General features: G+C 49.8%; 1 protein-coding gene across 7 annotated transcripts in view; it reads right to left on the reverse strand.

Moving 5' to 3' along the window:
- Window positions 1-25,160, reverse strand: part of LOC132395755 (serine/threonine-protein kinase 38) — a 115,974-nt gene that overhangs the window by 14,206 nt on the left and 76,608 nt on the right. For all 7 annotated transcript variants that reach the window (XM_059972740.1, XM_059972736.1, XM_059972742.1 and 4 more), the window contains 6 exons: window positions 22,927-23,050; window positions 17,663-17,817; window positions 16,773-16,875; window positions 13,364-13,425; window positions 8,583-8,700; window positions 4,771-4,894 (listed from right to left, as the gene is read on the reverse strand). In XM_059972740.1, the coding sequence (XP_059828723.1) occupies window positions 4,771-4,894; window positions 8,583-8,700; window positions 13,364-13,425; window positions 16,773-16,875; window positions 17,663-17,817; window positions 22,927-23,050 (686 nt within the window). The remainder of the gene's footprint in view (window positions 1-4,770; window positions 4,895-8,582; window positions 8,701-13,363; window positions 13,426-16,772; window positions 16,876-17,662; window positions 17,818-22,926; window positions 23,051-25,160) is intronic.

Below are 25,160 nucleotides of genomic sequence, written 5' to 3' on the forward strand. Positions count from 1 at the left end.
AGCACTGTGAAGTTTGAATAAACTAGTCTCGAAACGACTTACCGACTGCGTGTCGTTATTTCAGCGCTGTGTGTAGCACATCGCTACATTGGTGACCCCGACAGTCCAAACAGGATTTGGACCAAAGATGACTGATTTTTCATCTGGTCACGCAGTTTCGCACGAACTGCCGACTTTCTGGACGCTGCGACCACGCGTGTGGTTTAGCCAAGCAGAAGCCCAGTTCCAGATTCGGCAGATATCCTCTTGATTCCACGTGTTACTATCACGTGGTGAGCGCCCTTGACCAGCAGACGGCCGCCCAGGTTGCGGATTTCATACTGTCGCCCCCGGAAGAAGGCAAATATGAAGTATTCAAAGCGCTGCTCATTGGGACCTTTGGCCTCTCACGGCAACAGCGGGGTGCCCGCCTGCTTCACCTGGACAGTGTCGGAGACAGACTGCCGACAGCATTGATGAACGAGATGCTGTCTCTGGCTGACGGACACAAGCCCTGCCTCATGTTCGAGCAAGCGTTCCTGGAGCAACTGCCCGAGGACATACATCTGCTGCTGGTTGACGCGGATTTCAGCGACCCCCGGAAGGTGGCGGCCCGGGCAGACGTGCTGTGGAAAGCCAAGAGGGAGAACGTGGCGTCTGTCAGTCAGATTACCAGGCCACGCGCCCAACATCAGACCAGACCAGGCCTGGCCCGGCAGTGGAGCGCACACAACACAGAGGCAGGAGTGAGGAGGACAGTGAACAGTGGTGTTTCTACCACTAGCGGTGGGGCACAAAAGCCCGCCATTGTCGCCCACCCTGCAAGGGCCAGGGCCAGCTGCTGCTAATGACTATGGCGGCAGGCCACCAGGACAACCCTTGTATGTCTGGGACAAACAGTCGGGACGCTGCTTCTTGGTCGACACCGGAGTGGAGATCAGCGTTTTGCCCCCGACGGGGTACGACACCCGCAACAGGAAGCCAGGACCCACCCTGAGGGCCACAAACTGCAGCACGATACGAACCTACGGCACCCGCACAGTGCAGCTCCAGTTCGGCGTCAGCCGGTTCACGTGGGTCTTCACACTGGCCGCAGTGGCCCAACCACTCCTGGGGACGGACTTCTTGCGAGCTCACAGCCTGCTGGTCGACTTGCAAGGGAAAAGACTGGTACATGCCGAGACTTCCCAAACGTTCTCCCTGGGTGAAGCCAAGTTGCCGGCCCCACACCTGGACTCCATCACGCTGTCGGGCAACAAATTCACCAGAATCCTGGCGGACTTTCCATTGATTCTGGCACCGCAGTTCACGGCAGCCATGCCCAGACACAGGGTACAGCACCACATTCCGACCCAGGGACCACCCCTTCATGCCCGTGCATGAAGGCTCCCCTCGGAAAAGCTCCGCCTGGCGAAGGAGGAGTTCAACAGGATGGAGGAATTGGGGATCGTACGGAGGTCCGACAGTCCATGGGCCTCCCCCCTGCACGTGGTGCCCAAAGCAGCCGGGGGTTGGAGACCATGCGGCGTCTACTGCAGACTGAACGAGGCTACCACTCCAGACCGCTACCCCGTGCCGCACATACAGGACTTTGCAGCAAACCTGCACGGGGAAAGAATCTCGCCCGGGGATACCATCAAATCCCGGTGCACCTTGAAGACATCCCCAAAACAGCACTCATCACCCCGTTCGGCCTGTTCGAGTTCCTCCGAATGCCGTTCGGCCTGAAGAATGCCGCACAGATGTTCTAGCGGCTAATGGATGCGGTGGGATGCGACCTGGACTTCGTGTTCATCTATTTGGACGACATCCTTATAGCCAGCAGTAGTCATCAGGAGCATCTGTCCCACCTCCGCCAGCTCTACTCCCGCCTGAGTGATTTTGGCCTCACGATCAACCCGGCCAAATGCCAGTTCGGTCTCGATACCATCGACTTCCTGGGCCACAGGATTACCAAAGTCGGTGCAACACCTCTGCCCGCCAAGGTAGACGTGATCCGCCACTTTGCCCGGCCCAACACGGTCAAAGGCCTGCAGGAGTTCATTGGTATGGTGAACTTCTACCACCGTTTCCTCCCCTCGGCAGCCCGTATCATGCGCCCTTTGTACACCCTGATGTCGGGTAAAGGCAAGGACATTACTTGGGACAAGGCCGCTTTCGTTAAAGCCGAGGAAGCCTTGGCAGATGCCGCAATGCTGGTACACCGCAGAACGGATGTTCCAACCGCCCTCACGGTGGACGCATCCGACACAGCAGTCGGTGGGGTGCTGGAGCAGCTCACCGAGGGGCGCTGACAACCCCTGGCGTTCTTCAGCAAGCACCTACGACCCCCGAACTCAAGTACAGTGCTTTCGACCGGGAGCTGTTGGCACTGTATCTGGCAATCCGGCATTTCAGGTACTTCTTAGAAGGCAGGCCTTTCGCCGCGTTCTCGAACCACAAACCGTTGACCTTCGCATTCACGGAAGGTGTCCGATCCCTGGTCGGCTCGCCAGCAGCGACATCTGTCCTACATCTCCGAGTACACGACGGATATCCAGCATGTCTCGGGAAAGGACAAGGTCGTGGCAGACGCACACTCCAGACCAGCTATCCGGGCCCTGTCCCTGGGGGTGGACTATGCAGCACTGGCGGAGTCGCAGCAGGCAGACGACGAGATGCCCAGCTACAGGACCGCAGTCTCGAGTTTGCAGCTGCAGGACTTTCTCGTAGGCCCAGGTGAGAGGACCCTCCTGTGCGACGTGGCTACCGGCCAACCTTGCCCCATCGTCCCGGCAGCCTGGAGACGGCGAGTTTTCGACTCCATACACGGTTTGGCGCACCCATCTGTCGGGACAACCGTCCGACTGGCCTCCAACAAGTTCGCGTGGCACGGACTTCACAAGCAGGACAGTGAATGGGCCAGAATGTGCGCGCAGTGCCAAACAGCCAAGGTGCAGCGGCACACTAAAGCCCCGCTGCAGCAGTTCAAACCCACCCACCGGAGGTTCGACAACATTCATGTTGATATCGTGGGCCCCCTATCCGTGTCCCGAGGAGCGCGGTACCTCCTAACTATGCCAGACTGGTTCACGAGGTGGCCAGAGGCGGTCGGGCTCACCGACACATCTGCCGATTCCTGCGCCTGAGCACTGATCGCAACCTGGGTAACACGCTTCGGGGTACCGGCCCACATTACCTCCGACAGAGGCGCCCAGTTCACCTCCAGCCTGTGGTCGGCCGTGGCCAGCCTGTTGGGAACGCAGCTGCACCACACAATTGCCTACCACCCACAGTCGAACGGACTGGTGGAACGCTTCCACCGTCACTTGAAGTCGGCTCTCATGGCCCGCCTGAGGGGACCTAACTGGGTGGACGAGCTTCCCTGGGTCCTTCTTGGAATTCGTACAGCGCCCAAAGAGGATCTGCACGCCTCGTCAGCTGAGTTGGTGTATGGCGCACCCTGGCCATTCATACCAGCCCCAAGGGGGCAAGTGGAAGAACCCGCAGCTGTCCTGGACAGGCTACGCGAACGGCTCGGCAACCTGGTCCCCGTACCAACTTCACAGCACGGACTGACCCCCACCCATGTACCCAAAGAACTGCAAAACTGTAAGTTTGTGTTTGTACGAAGGGGCGGACACTGGGCGCCTCTACAGCGGCCGTACGAGGGGCCGTTCAGGGTGATCAACAACAACAGGTCCACGTATGTTCTGGACAATGGGGAGAAAGAGGAGGTTTTCATGGTAGACCGACTCAAACCAGCCCATGTGGACTTGGCGGGTTGAGGTTCAGGCACCGCGGCGCAGAAGTAGACCTCCCAAACAGATCCAGACTGTGGACATTGGGGGATGTATCACCGGTTCTGGGTGGGGGTTATGTGGCGACCCACTTTCTGCACAGGCGAACCGGCTCACAAGTAGCCAGCGCGCGAGGGGAGACTTTGGTAATGCACCTCCGACGTCATTTCCGCCTGGAGAGGGCGGGCGCTAGGGACTTAAATACCAGCACCAAGAAGTTTGAATAAACTAGTCTCGAAACGACTTACCGACTGCGTCTCATTATTTCAGCGCTGTGTGTAGCACATTGCTACAATATGATAAATATACACTCTATATAAAGTAGAAATATTATAGGTATGGTGTAGTTTCACATCAAAATTGACAAGACAGTGAGCCAAAATCGATTTGGAGAGAAAAAAAAATATCGGCACGTACATGCCTATGCACGTACACACATGTGTACAAACATGCATGGGCAAACAACTGCCTGCACAAGGTTTCACGGTCATTGTAGTCTTTCTCGGGATAAGCACACATATAAAGCGGGCATCTTTTTTTTCGTAAAAGCGAAAATCCTCTTTGGTTAGTGAAAACAGGTACTAATGCAGCAACAGCAAGTTGTCGTAAAGCGAACATCCGAGAAACGGGGGCCACCTGTACTGCAGTAGTATTGGGACTATTTTAATTTGTTCTGTATTTCATTTAAGTACTTAATTTCTTGCTCAGTTTGTCTTTTATACCTTTTTAACTATTTCTAAGAAACCTTGGCTAATTCAGACAGCCACTTAACTGGGCCAAAATGTATGGTCACAGTGTTTCCAATTAATCAGAGTCTACTGTATTTTATTATTGCATTGTACTGTCTGTAATAATAAATGACTCCAATTAAAAATCAAGTTCTCTCAGCAGCAACCAGAAGACAGAATTCAGCTCGATGTCGGGAACAGGCACACATTATCAGGCAGGTGCTACGACAGGATTCATTAAAAGACCGGAATTTTTGGATTTAAAGTGGGATTCCAAGCTTTACCTTAAAATCAGGTCCTTGGCTCTCTCTGAAATGGGAACCTCTGGTGGGAATGTGAGGGTCTCTCTCCAGTTCATCACCTTCTTGTACGTTTCCTGGGGGGTCTCCGAGCAGAAGGGTGGGTAGCCTGAAAGAAGCAACGGGCAGAAATGCAGATCAGGATCTGGTACATAGGGTGAGACACTTTCACAGAGTGTGTGCAGTTTGCATTGTGCACAAAGGGCACCATTCCCTTCACTGGAGCTTCAGGTCCCACACCACTGGGTTCAGGAACCAGTTATCAGGCTCTTAAACCAGAATGGATAACTTCACTCACCTCAACACTGAACTGATTCCACAGTCTATGGACTCACAGTGAAGAACTCCATTATTCATCTTCTCAGTATTATTTACTTATTTATTATCTGTATTTGTACATTTTGTCTTCTTTTGCACATTGGTTGCTGGTCAGTCTTTGTGTGTAGTTTTTCATTGATTCTTTTGTATTTCTTTGCGCTATTGTGAAATGATTCTGAAGGTAGTATATGGTGACATATCCATGCTTTGATAATAAATTTACTTTGAACACTCACTTCTCGCCATCGTATGTCAGAAAGTTGCGCTGTGGACAGCAAATGGTTTAATGGGCGAGAGCTGTTTTCCAGATGAGGCTGACTATGTGAAACATCAACCATAAGGTAGAATGCTCAGATATGACACCATCACAAAGCACCAGTGAGACACACCCAACAACCAGCACCGTCACAGGGCACACACTGGTAAAATATTCATTACCTGCAGAGGATGCCTACAATATAAACACACACAGTGTTGCTGGAACTCAGGGTTGGGCAGCATCTGTGGAGGCAGTCAACGCTTCTGGTTAAGAGCATCAGGACTGGTGAAGGATATCCCCTAAAACGTCAACTGTTTATTCCTCTCCACAGATGCTGCCTGACCTGCTCCAGCATTTTGTGTTGCTCACTATCTGTTATTGTCATACTGCTACCAGAGCTTGCTATGTACAAATCAGCTGCTCTCTCCTCTATATTACTGCAACAACTCTGTTTCAGAAACTATTCATTGGTTGTAAACAGAGTTGGAGTAATCCCAGATTGGATTCCTAAGTCTTCAGCCCTTTACCTATTCCACCTATCACCTGCCAGCTTCACCCATCGCCACCCACGTATCACCCGCCAGCTTCTCATCAACCATCCCCACCCATCACCCACCAGCATCACATCACACATCCCCACCCACCTATCACCTGCCAGCTACTCATCACCCATCCCCACCCACCTATCACCTGCCAGCTTCTCATCACCCATCCCCACCCATCTATCTCCTGCCAGCTACTCATCATCCATCCCCACCCACCTATCACCTGCCAGCTTCACCCATTGCCACCCACGTATCACCCGCCAGCTTCTCATCAACCATCCCCACCCACCTATCACCTGCCAGCTAATCACCCATCCATCACTCACCTATCACCTGCCAGCTACTCATCACCCATCCATCACTCACCTATCACCCGCCAGCTTCTCATCACCCATCCCCACCCACCTATCACCTGCCAGCTTCTCATCACCTATCCCCACCCACCTATCACCTGCCAGCTTCTCATCACCCATCCCCACCCACCTATCACCTGCCAGCTTCTCATCACCTATCCCCACCCACCTATCACCCGCCAGCTTCTCATCACTTATCCCCACCCACCTATCACCTGCCAGCTACTCATCACCCATCCATCACTCACCTATCACCTGCCAGCTACTCATCACCCATCCCCACCCACCTATCACCTGCCAGCTTCTCATCACCTATCCCCACCCACCTATCACCTGCCAGCTACTCATCACCCATCCCCACCCACCTATCTCCTGCCAGCTTCTCATCACCTATCCCCACCCACCTATCTCTTGCCAGCTACTCATCACCCATCCCCACCCACCTATCACCTGCCAGCTTCACCCATCGCCACCCACGTATCACCCGCCAGCTTCTCATCAACCATCCCCACCCACCTATCTCCTGCCAGCTACTCATCACCCATCCCCACCCACCTATCACCTGCTAGCTTCACCCATCGCCACCCACGTATCACCCGCCAGCTTCTCATCAACCATCCCCACCCACCTATCACCCGCCAGCATCACATCACACATCCCCACCCACTTATCACCTGCCAGCTACTCATCACCCATCCCCACCCACCTATCACCTGCCAGCTACTCATCACCCATCCCCACCCACCTATCACCTTCCAGCTTCACCCATCGCCACCCACGTATCACCCGCCAGCTTCTCATCAACCATCCCCACCCACCTATCACCTGCCAGCTTCTCATCACCCATCCCCACCTACCTATCTCCTGCCAGCTACTCATCACCCATCCCCACCCACCTATCACCTGCCAGCTTCACCCATCGCCACCCACGTATCACCCGCCAGCTTCTCATCAACCATCGCCACCCACGTATCACCCGCCAGCTTCTCATCAACCATCCCCACCCACCTATCACCCGCCAGCATCACATCACACATCCCCACCCACGTATCACCCGCCAGCTTCTCATCACCCATCCCCACCCACCTATCACCTGCCAGCTTCTCATCACCCATCCCCACCCACCTATCACCTGCCAGCTTCTCATCACCCATCCCCACCCACCTATCTCCTGCCAGCTACTCATCACCCATCCCCACCCACCTATCTCCTGCCAGCTACTCATCACCCATCCCCACCCACCTATCACCTGCCAGCTTCACCCATTGCCACCCACGTATCACCCGCCAGCTTCTCATCAACCATCCCCACCCACCTATCACCTGCCAGCTTCACCCATCGCCACCCACGTACCACCCGCCAGCTTCTCATCAACCATCCCCACCCACCTATCACCCGCCAGCTTCTCATCAACCATCCCCACCCACCTATCACCCGCCAGCTTCTCATCACACATCCCCACCCACCTATCACCTGCCAGCTACTCATCACCCATCCCCACCCACCTATCACCTGCCAGCTTCACCCATCGCCACCCACGTATCACCCGCCAGCTTCTCATCAACCATCCCCACCCACCTATCACCCGCCAGCTTCTCATCAACCATCCCCACCCACCTATCACCTGCCAGCTACTCATCACCCATCCCCACCCACCTATCACCTGCCAGCTACTCATCACCCATCCCCACCCACCTATCTCCTGCCAGCTACTCATCACCCATCCCCACCCACCTATCACCCGCCAGCTTCTCATCACACATTCCCACCCACCTATCACCTGCCAGCTTCTCATCACACATCCCCACCCACCTATCACCTGCCAGCTTCTCATCACACATCCCCACCCACCTATCTCCTGCCAGCTTCTCATCACACATCCCCACCCACCTATCTCCTGCCAACTTCTCACTTCACCCATCACCTGCCAGCCTCTCACTTCACCCATCCCCACCCACCTATCACCTGCCAGCTTCTCATCACCCATCCCCACCCACCTATCACCTGCCAGCTTGTACTCCTCCCTCTCCTTCAACTTCCCTTCCAGTCCTGATGAAGGGTCTCAGCCCAAACCATTGACTTTAATTCCCCCCGTAGCTGCTGCCTGACTGCTGAGCTCCCCCAGCACTTTGTGTGCAACTCCAGATTCCGGCATCTGTGTTTTCTTGTGTGTACGCAGCCCTGATGGAACAAGCCCTCTTCCTGCATGTGGTTCAACTCCATCACTCCACTTGTAGATGATGTCATTCAGGCAACCAGTAAAATGGAGGGGTTCATCCCCCTGACCCACACACCCTGTGCCGCAGGTGAGAGCAAACTTACCGATCAGCATCTCGTACATGATGACACCCAGTGACCACCAGTCGCACAGCTTGTTGTAACCAGTCTGCATGAACACCTCGGGCGCGATGTAGTCTGGGGTCCCCACCGTGGAGAATGCCTGAGGGGGAAGGTGAAGGAACAGACACAATGGTTATGAAATGACGTTTCTGTGCCTTTAACATCCCTCCTTTGAAAGTGATCCGGATTGGCCGCACAGATGAGAGCGCGTCTCAGATTCATCAGACCAGTAGGTTACCTCACTTCCAGTTCCCCTGACAAGCCAGATGGAACTCTGCCTCTCACAATTGCTCCCCAAATGTCCCTCAGCAGCACAGCTGTAGGTGTAACGCTAATAAAGTGCCACGGACCCGCTGTCTGGAAGGAGTTTGCATGCTCTCCCATCCCAGTGACAGTGCGGCTTCGCTCCAGGTGCTCCGGTTTCCTCCCACATTCGGATAGGTTAGTAGATTAATTAATCGCGAGGGTGCAATTGAGCAGCAGGGGCTCATCCTGCACTCACTGTACACACACACCATTCCACTCCTGTCTGACCCTCCCGTAGTCACAGCCTGCACTCACTGTACACACACCATTCCACTCCTGTCTGACCCTCCCGTAGTCACAGCCTGCACTCACTGTACACACACACCATTCCACTCCTGTCTGACCCTCCCGTAGTCACAGCCTGCACTCACTGTACACACACCATTCCACTCCTGTCTGACCCTCCCGTAGTCACAGCCTGTACACACACCATTCCACTCCTGTCTGACCCTCCCGTAGTCACAGCCTGCACTCACTGTACACACACACCATTCCACTCCTGTCTGACCCTCCCGTAGTCACAGCCTGCACTCACTGTACACACACCATTCCACTCCTGTCTGACCCTCCCGTAGTCACAGCCTGTACACACACCATTCCACTCCTGTCTGACCCTCCCGTAGTCACATCCTGTACACACACCATTCCACTCCTGTCTGACCCTCCCGTAGTCACATCCTGCACTCACTGTACACACACCATTCCACTCCTGTCTGACCCTCCCGTAGTCACAGCCTGTACACACTGTACACACACACCATTCCACTCCTGTCTGACCCTCCCGTAGTCACAGCCTGCACTCACTGTACACACACCATTCCACTCCTGTCTGACCCTCCCGTAGTCACAGCCTGCACTCACTGTACACACACCATTCCACTCCTGTCTGACCCTCCCGTAGTCACAGCCTGCACTCACTGTACACACACCATTCCACTCCTGTCTGACCCTCCCGTAGTCACATCCTGCACTCACTGTACACACACCATTCCACTCCTGTCTGACCCTCCCGTAGTCACAGCCTGTACACACACCATTCCACTCCTGTCTGACCCTCCCGTAGTCACAGCCTGCACTCACTGTACACACACACCATTCCACTCCTGTCTGACCCTCCCGTAGTCACAGCCTGCACTCACTGTACACACACCATTCCACTCCTGTCTGACCCTCCCGTAGTCACATCCTGCACTCACTGTACACACACCATTCCACTCCTGTCTGACCCTCCCGTAGTCACAGCCTGTACACACACCATTCCACTCCTGTCTGACCCTCCCGTAGTCACAGCCTGCACTCACTGTACACACACCATTCCACTCCTGTCTGACCCTCCCGTAGTCACAGCCTGCACTCACTGTACACACACACCATTCCACTCCTGTCTGACCCTCCCGTAGTCACATCCTGTACACACACCATTCCACTCCTGTCTGACCCTCCCGTAGTAACATCCTGCACTCACTGTACACACACCATTCCACTCCTGTCTGACCCTCCCGTAGTTACATCCTGCACTCACTGTACACACACCATTCCACTCCTGTCTGACCCTCCCGTAGTCACAGCCTGCACTCACTGTACACACACCATTCCACTCCTGTCTGACCCTCCCGTAGTCACATCCTGCACTCACTGTACACACACACCATTCCACTCCTGTCTGACCCTCCCGTAGTCACAGCCTGCACTCACTGTACACACACCATTCCACTCCTGTCTGACCCTCCCGTAGTCACAGCCTGCACTCACTGTACACACACACCATTCCACTCCTGTCTGACCCTCCCGTAGTCACATCCTGCACTCACTGTACACACACACCATTCCACTCCTGTCTGACCCTCCCGTAGTCACAGCCTGCACTCACTGTACACACACCATTCCACTCCTGTCTGACCCTCCCGTAGTCACAGCCTGCACTCACTGTACACACACCATTCCACTCCTGTCTGACCCTCCCGTAGTCACAGCCTGCACTCACTGTACACACACACCATTCCACTCCTGTCTGACCCTCCCGTAGTCACAGCCTGCACTCACTGTACACACACCATTCCACTCCTGTCTGACCCTCCCGTAGTCACAGCCTGCACTCACTGTACACACACACCATTCCACTCCTGTCTGACCCTCCCGTAGTCACAGCCTGCACTCACTGTACACACACCATTCCACTCCTGTCTGACCCACCCGTAGTCACAGCCTGCACTCACTGTACACACACCATTCCACTCCTGTCTGACCCTCCCGTAGTCACATCCTGTACACACACACCATTCCACTCCTGTCTGACCCTCCCGTAGTCATAGCCTGCACTCACTGTACACACACACCATTCCACTCCTGTCTGACCCTCCCGTAGTCACAGCCTGCACTCACTGTACACACACCATTCCACTCCTGTCTGACCCTCCCGTAGTCACAGCCTGTACACACACCATTCCACTCCTGTCTGACCCTCCCGTAGTCACATCCTGCACTCACTGTACACACACCATTCCACTCCTGTCTGACCCTCCCGTAGTCATAGCCTGCACTCACTGTACACACACACCATTCCACTCCTGTCTGACCCTCCCGTAGTCACAGCCTGCACTCACTGTACACACACACCATTCCACTCCTGTCTGACCCTCCCGTAGTCACAGCCTGCACTCACTGTACACACACCATTCCACTCCTGTCTGACCCTCCCGTAGTCACAGCCTGCACTCACTGTACACACACACCATTCCACTCCTGTCTGACCCTCCCGTAGTCACAGCCTGCACTCACTGTACACACACCATTCCACTCCTGTCTGACCCTCCCGTAGTCACAGCCTGTACACACACCATTCCACTCCTGTCTGACCCTCCCGTAGTCACATCCTGCACTCACTGTACACACACCATTCCACTCCTGTCTGACCCTCCCGTAGTCACAGCCTGCACTCACTGTACACACACACCATTCCACTCCTGTCTGACCCTCCCGTAGTCACAGCCTGCACTCACTGTACACACACCATTCCACTCCTGTCTGACCCTCCCGTAGTCACAGCCTGCACTCACTGTACACACACCATTCCACTCCTGTCTGACCCTCCCGTAGTCACAGCCTGCACTCACTGTACACACACACCATTCCACTCCTGTCTGACCCTCCCGTAGTCACAGCCTGCACTCACTGTACACACACCATTCCACTCCTGTCTGACCCTCCCGTAGTCACAGCCTGTACACACACCATTCCACTCCTGTCTGACCCTCCCGTAGTCACAGCCTGCACTCACTGTACACACACACCATTCCACTCCTGTCTGACCCTCCCGTAGTCACAGCCTGCACTCACTGTACACACACCATTCCACTCCTGTCTGACCCTCCCGTAGTCACAGCCTGTACACACACCATTCCACTCCTGTCTGACCCTCCCGTAGTCACATCCTGCACTCACTGCACACACACCATTCCACTCCTGTCTGACCCTCCCGTAGTCACAGCCTGCACTCACTGTACACACACCATTCCACTCCTGTCTGACCCTCCCGTAGTCACAGCCTGCACTCACTGTACACACACCATTCCACTCCTGTCTGACCCTCCCGTAGTCACAGCCTGTACACACACCATTCCACTCCTGTCTGACACTCCCGTAGTCACATCCTGCACTCACTGTACACACACCATTCCACTCCTGTCTGATCCTCCCGTAGTCACAGCCTGCACTCACTGTACACACACCATTCCACTCCTGTCTGACCCTTCCGTACACACCACACCATTCCACTCCTGTCTGACACTCCCGTAGTCACAGCCTGCACTCACTGTACACACACCATTTCACTCCTGTCTGACACTCCCGTAGTCACATCCTGTACACACACCATTCCACTCCTGTCTGACCCTCCCGTAGTCACATCCTGTACACACACACCATTCCACTCCTGTCTGACCCTCCCGTAGTCATAGCCTGCACTCACTGTACACACACACCATTCCACTCCTGTCTGACCCTCCCGTAGTCACAGCCTGCACTCACTGTACACACACCATTCCACTCCTGTCTGACCCTCCCGTAGTCACAGCCTGCACTCACTGTACACACACCATTTCACTCCTGTCTGACACTCCCGTAGTCACATCCTGTACACACACCATTCCACTCCTGTCTGACCCTCCCGTAGTCACATCCTGCACTCACTGTACACACACCATTCCACTCCTGTCTGACCCTCCCGTAGTCACATCCTGTACACACACCATTCCACTCCTGTCTGACCCTCCCGTAGTCACAGCCTGCACTCACTGTACACACACCATTCCACTCCTGTCTGACACTCCCGTAGTCACATCCTGTACACACACCATTCCACTCCTGTCTGACACTCCCGTAGTCACATCCTGCACTCACTGTACACACACACCATTCCACTCCTGTCTGACCCTCCCGTAGTCACAGCCTGCACTCACCAACTGTCGCCGGTTGCGCTTCCAAGTCTCTGCTTTCCGCTTGGAGTTCATGTTCTGGAAAGCTGAAAGGGCACAGGGTTAGTACACATCACAAGCCTCAATGGCAGCAAGGCCAAAGTTGAGCCTGAGAGACCATATTAAGCAGTCTCAGTGAACTGGGCGGAAAGCAGACTGTCGGTCAGAAGGATTGACCCCAGTTAAACTTCCCCAAGTCAGGGTGACAACTGTAGCTGCATTTATTCATGGTAAGAGGATAATTAGGTTTCATCTTTACCAACTGGGAGGATAAAGTAGCACCTGGCTCATCTCCTTTCTAAGTGGAAAGGACCAATATTCCTTACTTCTGTCAGGAGGAGGAAGACAGCCAAAATAAATGGATGGTACAGCGTGGAGGTGCAGGGGAAACAGGCATATAAAAAACCCTTGAACATTGGTAGAGAAAGACACAAGGTTGATATTTCAGGTTGATCAGGCAATCTTCTTAATGGATGAAAGTCAACTGATCAGCCTGAAACACTAACTCTCTCTCTCCCCGCAGATGCTAAGAGACTTGCTGAGTATTTCCAGTATTTTTATTTCAGATTTCCAGCACCTGCAGCTCGTTATTTTGTTCAGAAGGTGGCTTTCTAGATATTAGTTCAAAACACTGAAGCATTGAGTACAAAACCATGTCAAACTTTAATAAAAATCTGCTTTGTATGAATAACATGTTTTAATTCCGTGATACTATTCAGGATGGATGTGAAAGTGTCAGAATGAATACAGTAGTTTAACTAGAATACAACAGGACGACTAGGAAAGATGAGAAATTCTGGTGTTATCTGAGATAGTGCTGGTGAATCATGGTGACTGCTTACAAAACTTCTAAATAAACTTTTGCTGAATTACTCTCACTACAAGCTGCAAGTTCCCTACAAGTTATTACTTAATTATTATTATTTCTTTTTTTATTTGCAAATTATTGTTTTTTTTCGCACATTTGTTGCTCTTTCATTGATTCTCTTGTGTTTACTGTGAACGTCTACAAAAAAATGAAGCTCAGGGTTGTGCATGGTGACATATGTGTACTTGATAATAAATTTACTTTCGACTTCAACAAGAACGTGCTGTGCTTTGATAAGTGCTCAAGATCAAAGGGTTTTATTGGATGAATTAGGTGAAACTGATCCCAATGTTAATGGATCAGTGCTCACGTTGCCAAGATCCATTATAACCGGTAAACGAGCGGAAGATGACATGATAGATCTTACTTTAAAAACGAGTTGTGAACACAATGTCAGAGAGACTGGTGGAATTTTGTTTCAAAAAGGAGTTCATCAACACCTACAATCGCTCCTTGAGTAAACTGCCTCTAAACCATGCCTCACAAAACGCAAATTTATGGCAAAGCAGAGATAGAAACATACTTAATATTCTGTGATTGATATCACAGCCCACCTGCAGAAAAGGCAACAAATGACCTTCTTCCACTGCTCCGCACTGATGAAGAATCTCAGCTCTCCACAGACACCCACACTGTGTAGAATCGACTGGTCAAATGAATCACAAAGCTAACTTCACAGATTCTTCTAACATCTCTCCATCACATTCCGCTTCAAACGGCTACCCAACTTTGCCCATGTATTATTAAGTAAACAGTCTCTATGGCAAAGCAGCATGCTTCACAACACCATGTGGAAAGAAGTTTCTCCTGATCAATCTCCTCACCTATGGAGGACTGCGCTCTCCCCCACACCAAACAGAGGAAATAGATAATCACTGCTAAAAAGATGAATTCTCCTCAATTGTATAACAGACAGTTCCAATCTCACCAATCTCTTTAGATACTAGCACAGGGATTAAAACACATAGTTTGGCTCAGGCACAGACCAAACACAGATTTCTATAGAAACCTAGCCCATGGAGATCCCAGACATCCAAGAAGTTATCTGGGCACTACTGACAGAGTAGAGGCGGGACCAACCAGACATAGACAAGGTAAAACAGGGAAGATGCAGCCAATGAAACTCTGGGAAAAGGAGAATAAGAATGCAAAGCCGACTATTTCATTTCTAGTAAGGTGGTGGTGCTTTTGGACACAGCAGTCTCTCCGGAGCCAACCAAAGGCTGTCTTTGCTGTCTTTTTTATGATCGCAAGGCAATGCTGGACATTAAGAACTTCAGGGACTTTAGGCCTCCCCATCAGCGACCCGCTCATTAGTGGGGAAGCTGGACTTGGTGCAGATTGCGTTACTGCCTGGAACAGGAAGGCATTGAAGTTAGTGCGCAAAGGTGCTGTGCAGTCTAACAGTGAATGATTGTCCCAGATGTTTCTCCTGTGATCACAAGACCATATTGGACATCGATAACGTAAAATGCTGCAGGTACATTAACCTTGTTTATAGGCGAGACAAATGGCGGGAGGGCAGTGTGGCCTCGTTTGGAGAGAGGACTAAGCTTCAAGCTTGCCTGTTGCAGCAGTCCAGGAGAAGAGACGTCGGAGGCGGTGTAGCATAGCGTCCATGCTGGGGGTTGGCCCCACTCATCGGTGCTGTCATCCAGTGTTCGATCAGTGGAAGGACAATCCGGAATGTGTGTGTACATGCCACTGCAGACTGCTGAGATATACTTGTTCTTATTGATAACACCCATGCACCGTGTTCCTGGTGCTGTACGTGACTGCTGGCACGATGTTTTACCCCCTAGTCCTTGTTTGGCTGTATTCATGGATATTCATGTATGGTTGAATGATAATTAAACTTGTACCGAACGGGGGAGGGGCGAACCAACAGGGTCACAGCAAGGCAAGAAGGTCCAACCACCCACTCAAACCAGAACACGGGTCCAGCTGACAGGTCCAGTAAAGACTCGAGTTAGTATGCCTGTTCAGCTTTGCACACAATCTATTGATGAGGATGTATGTAGGGTGGATGACTTCTCACACAACACAGAACTCATTCCACAACCTACAGACTCACTTTTAATGACTCTACAACTCACATTCTCAGTATTCTTTTTGTACAGTTTGTCTTCTTGTGCATATTGGCTGTTTGTCTGCTTTTATGTATATATTTTTTGTAAATTCTATTGTTTTTTTTTTATTTTCCTGTAAATGCCTGCAAGTAAATGAATCTCAGGGTTGTACATGATGACATACACGTACTGATAATAAACTGACATTGACGAAGGCCTCGCCATTTCCACAGATGCTGCCTGACCTGTTAAACTTTTCCAACATTTACTGCTTTCATTTTAAATTGCCAGCTTGTGTTTTTTTAAATTCTCAAATCTTCGTGGACAGGCCTTGCCTTCACAAACATTCGCCTTAACATACAAAGGTTGTGAAATGACAGACAGCTACAAGAAAGCACCCAGCAACTGCGAATAGGTTACCACACCAAATGTTGATTCCGTGCTGTGATCAACTTACTGAAGTCGCTTGGCAGACTGTGACTGAGGTTTCGGTAGAACTCCGTCCTGTGAGCTTTCTTCAGACCTGTGCACAAGCCAAAGTCAGACAGCTTAACATGGCCCTGGAAGAAAAGCACAGCAAGAGGCTATTACACCACAGCCATCACCTACAACAGCCCTTCTTTACACCCTCTGCAGCCCCACAGAGGTGCACTGGCTTCCTAGATGTTGGCTGGAAGAGAGGAGTTTCCAAATGTTTGGTGATATGCTGCAAACTGGGTGCTTACAGCCTCCTTCACTGCATTCTTGATATAGTTATGTTTCTGTTGTTTATTTTGGATGATTGACTCCAAATTAAATTGAATTCTAATTCACTTTCTGCTTTTGCACAACCCAGGCATTTGTGTAGTTTGCCTGGGTAACTGCTTAAAGCAGAGCTATGTGTGACTGGCAGGGGAGAGGTGGTTAAAATTTCTGGAAGTGCACATCAAGGAAGGAAGTTGAGGACAGTTTGCAGAGTATAAATGGGGCGGCATGGTTAGTGTAACACTATCACAGCTCGAGCGAACATCAATTCCTGCCACTGTCTGTGAGAAGTTTGTACATTCTCCCCGTCGGTCGCTCTGCTTTTCTCTGGGCGCTCCACTTTCCTCCCACAGTCTAAAGGTTAGGTTACTGAGTTGTGGGTATACTATATTGACACAAGAAGCATGGCAGCCCTTGGGTACTGCCCCAGAACAATCCTCAGACCGTGTGGGATGTTGACACAAATGTCACTTTTCACTGTAAGTTTCAATGTACTCGTGACAAGTAAAGTACAGACTTTAATCTCTCATCTCTATGTCACAGTTGGGGTGCATTACCCTGTGAGTGCACTTCACCGCATTTATGCATTACCCGGACACACACCTTGCTGTCTAGGAGCAGATTGTCTGGTTTGATATCCCTGTGGATAAAGCCCATCTGGTGAATGGAATCGATGGCTAGCACGGTCTCAGCAATGTAGAACTGCGTCTCCTCTTCACTCAGTGTATCCTTCTTCATAAGCAGAGTCATCATATCCCCTACAGAGAGGCAACAAACATTTAGAACAGAGAACATGACAGCACAGTAGAAACTCTTTGACCCATAGTGCTGGGTCAAACTTTTAACCTACTCCAATTTCAATCTAACCCTTCCCTCCAACAGAGCCTTCCGTTTTTATATCACCCATGTGCCTATCCAAGAATCCTTAAATGCCCCTACTGTATCTGCCTCCATTTGTTTCTCCACACACCCACCATTCTCTGTGTAAAACACTACCTCTGACAACACTCCATTACACTATCTTCCAATAACCTTAAAATTATGTAGCATCATATTAGCCATTTCCACCCTGAGAAAAAGACACTGGCTATTTACTCGATCTATGACTCTTTATCATCTAATACAACTCTATTGAGCCATCTCTCATCCTCCTTCGCTCCACAGGGAGAAGTCCTGAGCTCAATTAACCTATCCTCATCAGACACACTCTCTAATCCTGGTAAATCTCCTCTGCACCCTCTCTGAAGCTTCTGTGTCCTTCCTGTAATGAGGTGACCAGAACTGAACACCATTCTCCAAATGTGCTCTAACCAGGGTTTTACAGAGCTCCAACATTACATCGTGACTTCTGAAGCTCAATCCATTTGACAGTGAGGAGTGAAGGAGTAGGCAGATACAATGGTCAGTTCAATAAGACAAAAAATTGTCCTGTGGAACCTAACTCAGCGATGTGCAAGGTCAGTGCATTTGGAAAATTGTCCGGCCGAACCTAAGCCAGAAATGTGCAAGGTCAGTGAATTTGGAAATGTTTCTTGTTAAACCTAACCCCGTGATGTGAGAGGTCAGTGAATTTGGAAAATTGTCCTGTTGAACCTAACCCTGGTGAAGTGAGAAGTCAGCCAATTTGGAAAATCATGGATTGTACCCAGCAATGGGCGAGGTCAGTGAATTTGGGAAATCGTGGAATGGACCCAGCAATGGGCGAGGTCAGTGAATTTGGGAAATCGTGGAATGGACCCAGCAATGGGCAAGGTCTGTGAATTTGGGAAATCGTGGAATGTACCCAGCAATGGGCGAGGTCAGTGAATTTGGGAGATGCAGAATATACAGGAACATATAATAATGGCAAAAGTCTGATAGCTGAAGTGGAACTTTGGAATAATCCACATCCTTAGAAGTAGCAGGACCTGTCAATAAGGTAAAGAAAATAAAAGCACCAGATGTTTTTCTTTATTAGCCAAAGCGTGAATATTAGAATGGCTGGGCTGAGGCAATATTAGATGCAGCACTGCTTGGGCCACAGCTCGTGTTCTGTACATGGCTCAGGTCAGTGATACTTAGGAAAGAAGGGATTACAATGGAATCCAGAGGAAAATGTTGGGGATGTTGATTGGGACAGAAATATTTTAACTTTGAGGAAAGGTTCCTCAGTGCCACAATAGCGTAGTGGTTAGCGTGATGCTACTACTGCTTGGCATTCCAGAGTTCAGGGTTCAACTACTGCTCTGTCTTGTAAGGAGTTTCCTCATATCCTCCCCGTATGCATGGGGCTTTTCCCTGGGTGTTCGGGTTTCTTCCCACAGTCCAAGGACATACCCGGTAGGTTAACTAGTCATTGTAAACTGTTCCATGATTTGGGTCGGGTTCATCAGAGAAGTGGGGTTGCTGGGGTGACATGGCTCTGAAGGGCAGAAGGGACTACTCCACACAATAATCGCCAAAGAAAATAATAGATTGGAGAGACTTGAGTTGTTTCCTCTAGATATGAAAGGAAGCTCAAATAAGATGTCCAGAATAAGGTGGCTGGGATTAAACAGAAAGCACACATTTCCCTTAACAAAGAAGTCAAAATAAAGTCAAAGGAGTCAAAGGAGACAGACCTCAGTATGTGCAGTTGGGAGACTGTAGGTCTGACACGGTGGTCAGCAGCACAGGAACGCCGCAGGGGACCGTGCTCTCTCCGATCCTGTTCATCCTGTACACATCAACTTCCAATATAACTCGGAGTCCTGCCATGTGCAGAAGTTCACTGATGACACGGCCATAGTGGGGTGTGTCAGGAATGGTCAGGAGGAAGAGTATAGGAAACTGATACAGGACTTTGTGATATGGTGCAACTCAAACTACCTGTTTCTCAATATCACCAAGACCAAGGAGATGGTGGTGGACTTTAGGAGACCTAGGCCTCATATGGAGCCAGTGATCATTAACGGAGAATGTGTGGAGCAGGTTAAGACCTACAAGTATCTGGGAGTGCAGTTAGACGAGAAGCTAGACTGGACTGCCAACACAGATGCCCTGTGCAGGAAAGCACAGAGTCGACTGTACTTCCTCAGAAGGCTGGCGTCATTCAATGTTTGTAGTGAGATGCTGAAGATGTTCTACCAGTCAGTTGTGGAGAGCGCCCTCTTCTTTGTGGTGGCGTGCTGGGTAGGCAGCATTAAGAAGAGGGACGCCTCACGTCTTAATAAGCTGGTAAGGAAGGCGGGCTCTGTCGTGGGCACAGAACTGGAGAGTATGACATCGGTGGCAGAGCGGAGGGCACTGAGTAGGCTACGGTCAATCATGGAAAACCCTGAACATCCTCTGCACAGCACCATCCAGAGACAGAGAAGCAGCTTCAGCGGCAGGTTGCTGTCAATGCAATGCTCCTCAGACAGGATGAAGAGATCATTACTCCCCAATGCCATTCGGCTCTACAATTCAACCACCAGGGGCAAGACAAGTGCCGGGGTTAGGACTGAGCTTAAGTTACCACTCAATGCACTTTAGTAAACTATTTAAGAACTTTTTAAAAGCTATTAATGCTTTTTGGGAGGGTGATTTTAGATGCATATCATATTTATACTGAGTTAAATACTGTATGTAATTAGTTTTGCTACAATAAGTGTGTGGGACACTGGAAAAATGTTGAATTTCCCCTTGGGGATGAATAAAGTATCTATCTATCTAAGGAGGCTGAGATTTTGGGTAACTGAAGAATCAGCACAAGTGTCAGCCAGCTTGCCGAGTGACCATGAACTGCAATTGGGGAACAAACATAAGAGAATTGCCAATCAGATACAACATTTTCAAAACTGATACTATCCTCTGGGTCTGCCTGACGATGCATCTCTAACAAATACTGGAGTTAATTGTTCTCCAAGACCAGTACAGATTTCAAATTTATTAACAAGATAGAGGTAGGTGACTTGAGAAGAACCCAAAACATACTGGTGCAATCCTCCACAGCCATCATAGGACAGAGAGCATCCTCACATCAGCCATCACTGTCTGGTTTGGTGCAGCACCCTCTCACAATACACAAAAACTGCAGTGAGCTGACAGGTCAGTAGGAAAGGTCACTGGCTGCAGTCTACCATCACTGCAGGACATGTACATGAGCAGGCAGGAAAAATCGACTGCACAGTACCCACCCTGTAAACTCTCTTTCCCAAAATCTCCTTTCTGGACCCTCACCACGTCCCAGTAGTTAATCTAATCAACCATTCTAGTTATCCCTTTACCTCTCCTCCATCCATTACCTCTGCCACTGTACTGCAAATACTTTAAACCACTTTTTATTATACTGGTTACCATGTATATACAAGCTGATAGTTCTGCACGTTTTAAACCATATCTGTACTTTATGGTCTCTTTTTTATATAATTCTTTATAATGCATTTATCATTTACTGACACACAGCATCGAATAGGCTCTCCGAGCCATGCTGCCCAACAAGCCCCCTATTTAACCGTATGTCATTGGACTGTGGGAGGAAACCGGAGCACCCGGACAAAACCCATGCGGTCACGGGGAGGACGTACAAACTCTTTGCAGGCAGTCACTGGAATTGAACCAGGATTGCCTGTACTGGAAAGCGTTGTGCTGACCACTATGCTACCGTGCTGCCCTGTAATTGTTGTTTTGCTGCATGTCATATCAACACACCACAGCAAACTCCTAACACATATGGTGAACAAAGATGATCCTTGAAATTAGAGCTGAACCATTCACTAAGTAGCTCCTGACACAAAGGACAATGAAAAACTGAACACATACATCATGCTCCCCCATCCTGAAGACCTGTAGTATCTGGCTCTAACTGATTTTTTCCAAAACATGATTAAAAAGTATTACTGAGCAAAGCTGGCTAGTTGGGGCTAATCGGCATTGTGACTACCATGTAAGACTGCTGAGGTTAGAAGGACTGTATGGCCAGCTAATCTCCCCATGAGCAGCAAGGCTGCAGTTGCCCTGAAGATGTGAGTTACATATGCACAGGACAAGAACAATAAGGGAGCAGTATGATTAAATGTTCTGACTTTTGTTATGATAGTAACTACATGCCGGGCAACTTGCAGTGTGGGTGCTATGAACCGGGTCTGGGACCACATCCAAGTCAGTGTCTGCTACATGTAGGAGGCCCAATCAGAATCAGGTTTATTATCACCGGCATGTGACGTGAATTTGTTAACTTAGCAGCAGCAGTTCAATGCAATATGTAATCTAGCAGAGAGGGGAAAAAATAATTAAAACATAATAATAAATAAACAAGTAAATCAATTATGTATATTGAATAGATTTTTTTAATATGCAAAAACAGATATACTGTATATTAAAAAAAGTGAGGTAGTGTCCATATAGGAATCAGATGGCAGAGGGGAAGAAGCTGTTCCTGAATCGCTGAGTGTGTGCCTTCAGGCTTCTGTATCTCCTACCTGATGGTAATAGTGAGAAAAGGGCATGCCCTGGGTGCTGGAGATCCTTAATAATGGACTCTGCCTTTCTGAGACACCACTCAATTGGCTGCAAGCGCACTTGCCATGTTCTCATAATAGATGCGATACAGTTCATCTCCCACTCCCCCACCCCGCACAGATGGAAACTGCGGAGGAAGGGAATGAGTGAGGTAACTGAGATCTACAATGAAATGCCTAGGTGCACCACGAGGGGGCAGCTTCTCCCTCTCTCTTTCTGCCCTCCTGGTTAGCTGATAGAGGGCAGTGGGCCATGCTTTTCCTATTCTGTCACCGCGTGATTGATCAGTTAGCTGCATGTGCACTTACCGCATTCTCATAATTACACTGACACAGTACAATGGGATAGGAAACACATGGGAATGATGGGAACAGCGGTGGGGAGGAGGTGCAGAACACAGCACTTACCTCCAGGAAGGAACTCCATGATCAGGTAGAGATTGAGCTTGTCCTGAAAACTGTAGAACATTTTCACCACCCACTGACTATCAGCCTCCACCAAGATGTCCCGCTCTGCACGGATATGCCCAACCTACGGCAGAAAGGATGATGATAGTGTTACTCAAATTACACAAGGAGACACAATGTTTTCCATGTGACCCCTGAACACAAAGACAACTGCACAACCATTCAGTAGAACTGAAGTTCTACAGCCTGCGTTTCCTCTGAAAAGAAGGCCCAGCTCTACCCAGCGGACATTAATCGGTTAGATTCTAATTCTTCTATTCCCCTATAAGGGGAATAGAAGAATTAGAATCTAACCAATTAATGTTAGGACGTTTCTCCTGTAAGAGAATGATAGAGGTATGTAAAATTATGAGGGTATAGATAGGGTAAATGTAGGCAGGCTTTTTCCACTGAGGTTGGGTGGGACTAGAACTACGGGTCAAGGGTTAAAGGAGAAAGGTGAAATGTTTAAGGGGAGCATGAGGGTGAACTTCTTCACTGTGAGAGTGTGGAGCGAGCTGCAGAAGTGGTGGATGTGGGCTCTGGTTTGATGGCAACATTTAAGAGCAGTTTGGATAAGTACATGGATGGGAGGGGTATGAAGCGGACTGGTCAATGGTTTGATGTGGACTAAGTGAGCAGAAGGATCTGTTTCTGTATCTGACTATTTCCAAGCTATGCAGACTCTCCTTTATCAACCCATCTGATAACAAAGTCAGCACAAAGAGATGAAACTGATAACTGCAGTACCCTCATAAGCCAGGTTGGTTAACAACTGCACCAGCAGTGGGACTAGGAGATTTCCCATTCTAATCCAATGACATGACTTGGGAAGAGAGTTAGACATTCTGAGTTGAACACCTACACTGGCAGGAATGCCTTTCCCTGGGATAAAACCCAAAATTTAAGGCGGTGCTGGTGAAACACAGTGACAACTTGCCGGCTGCAAACAAAACTACTAACTACTTTATTAATCACACATTTTTCTGGAAAACTATCACTGCAATCAATAGCCTGCAACTTCCTTTTCAGAGCTGAGCTTTCGAACTACCTACAGAAACTGGTGTTTTCGTGATGTAAACTGAAGGTGCACGACGGTTGCTGCATGGCGTGTACGGAATAAGTTGAGGCAGCAGGGCCCGAGCCTGACAGTGAGGAACAAGACAACGTTTATCTGATTTAAGCGCTTAGCTGGATTGGAAAGGTCGAGTGCGGCCCAATTCGAAATCCCCAAGAGCGTATCAAAGTGGCAGGGCCTGGGCCCAAGAGTGAGCAACAACCTGGCTGAGGCCTGCAGCTAACAGGCCCCTGGATCAGCTGCAGTGATGACCAGCTTCGTGGCTATGGGCTCACCTTCATGAACTTCAGTTCCGAATGAGCTTACTTTCATTGCTTGCACAACTTGGTTTTTTTCCTGCACATTGGGAGGGTGATGATCTTTTTCTTAATGGGTTCTATTGGGTTTTTTTGTGGCTGTCTGTAAGGAGACGAAGCTCAAGGTTGCAAATAGTGTACATATGTTGATAATAAGTGTACTTTGAACTCTCCACTATTGAACACGTGACAAGGAACGCTGCCACAAGAAAACTGCATTCACCATTCAGGACATGCTCTCTTCTTGCCACTACCATTGGGTAGAAGGTTCCACACTATCAGGTTCAGGTCTCAAATACCAGGCTCCTGAACCGGAGTGCACTAATACAAATCACCTCAACACTGAACTGATTCTACCGCCTGCAGAATCACTTTCAAGGACTCTTTACAACTCATGTTCTCAATATTTCTTTTACTTGCAGTTTGACTGCTTTTGCACACTGGTGGTTTGTCAGACTTTATCTGTTTATGTTAAGTTATTCATGAAATTCTATTTGATTTCTTTTTTCCCCTCTGTAAATGTCTGCAAGAAAATAAATCTCAAGATTATACATGGTAACATGTACATACTTAAGTAATAACCTTCTCTACACACAGCTACACACATAAAATGCTGGAGGAACTCAGCGGGTCTATGGAGCATCTATGGAGGGAAATAAACAGCTGACATTTCGAGCTCTGAGACCCTTCATCATGACTGGAAAGGAAGGGGGAAGAAGCCAGAATAAGAAGGTGGGGAGAGGGGAAAGAGTACAAGCTGGCAAACTAGTTAGGAGTACAAATACCAGTGAACCCCAAAACTCCACAATCTTATTTTGGCT

The sequence above is a fragment of the Hypanus sabinus genome, chromosome 6 (genome assembly GCF_030144855.1).
Source record: "Hypanus sabinus isolate sHypSab1 chromosome 6, sHypSab1.hap1, whole genome shotgun sequence".
Taxonomy (NCBI): Eukaryota; Metazoa; Chordata; class Chondrichthyes; order Myliobatiformes; family Dasyatidae; genus Hypanus; species Hypanus sabinus.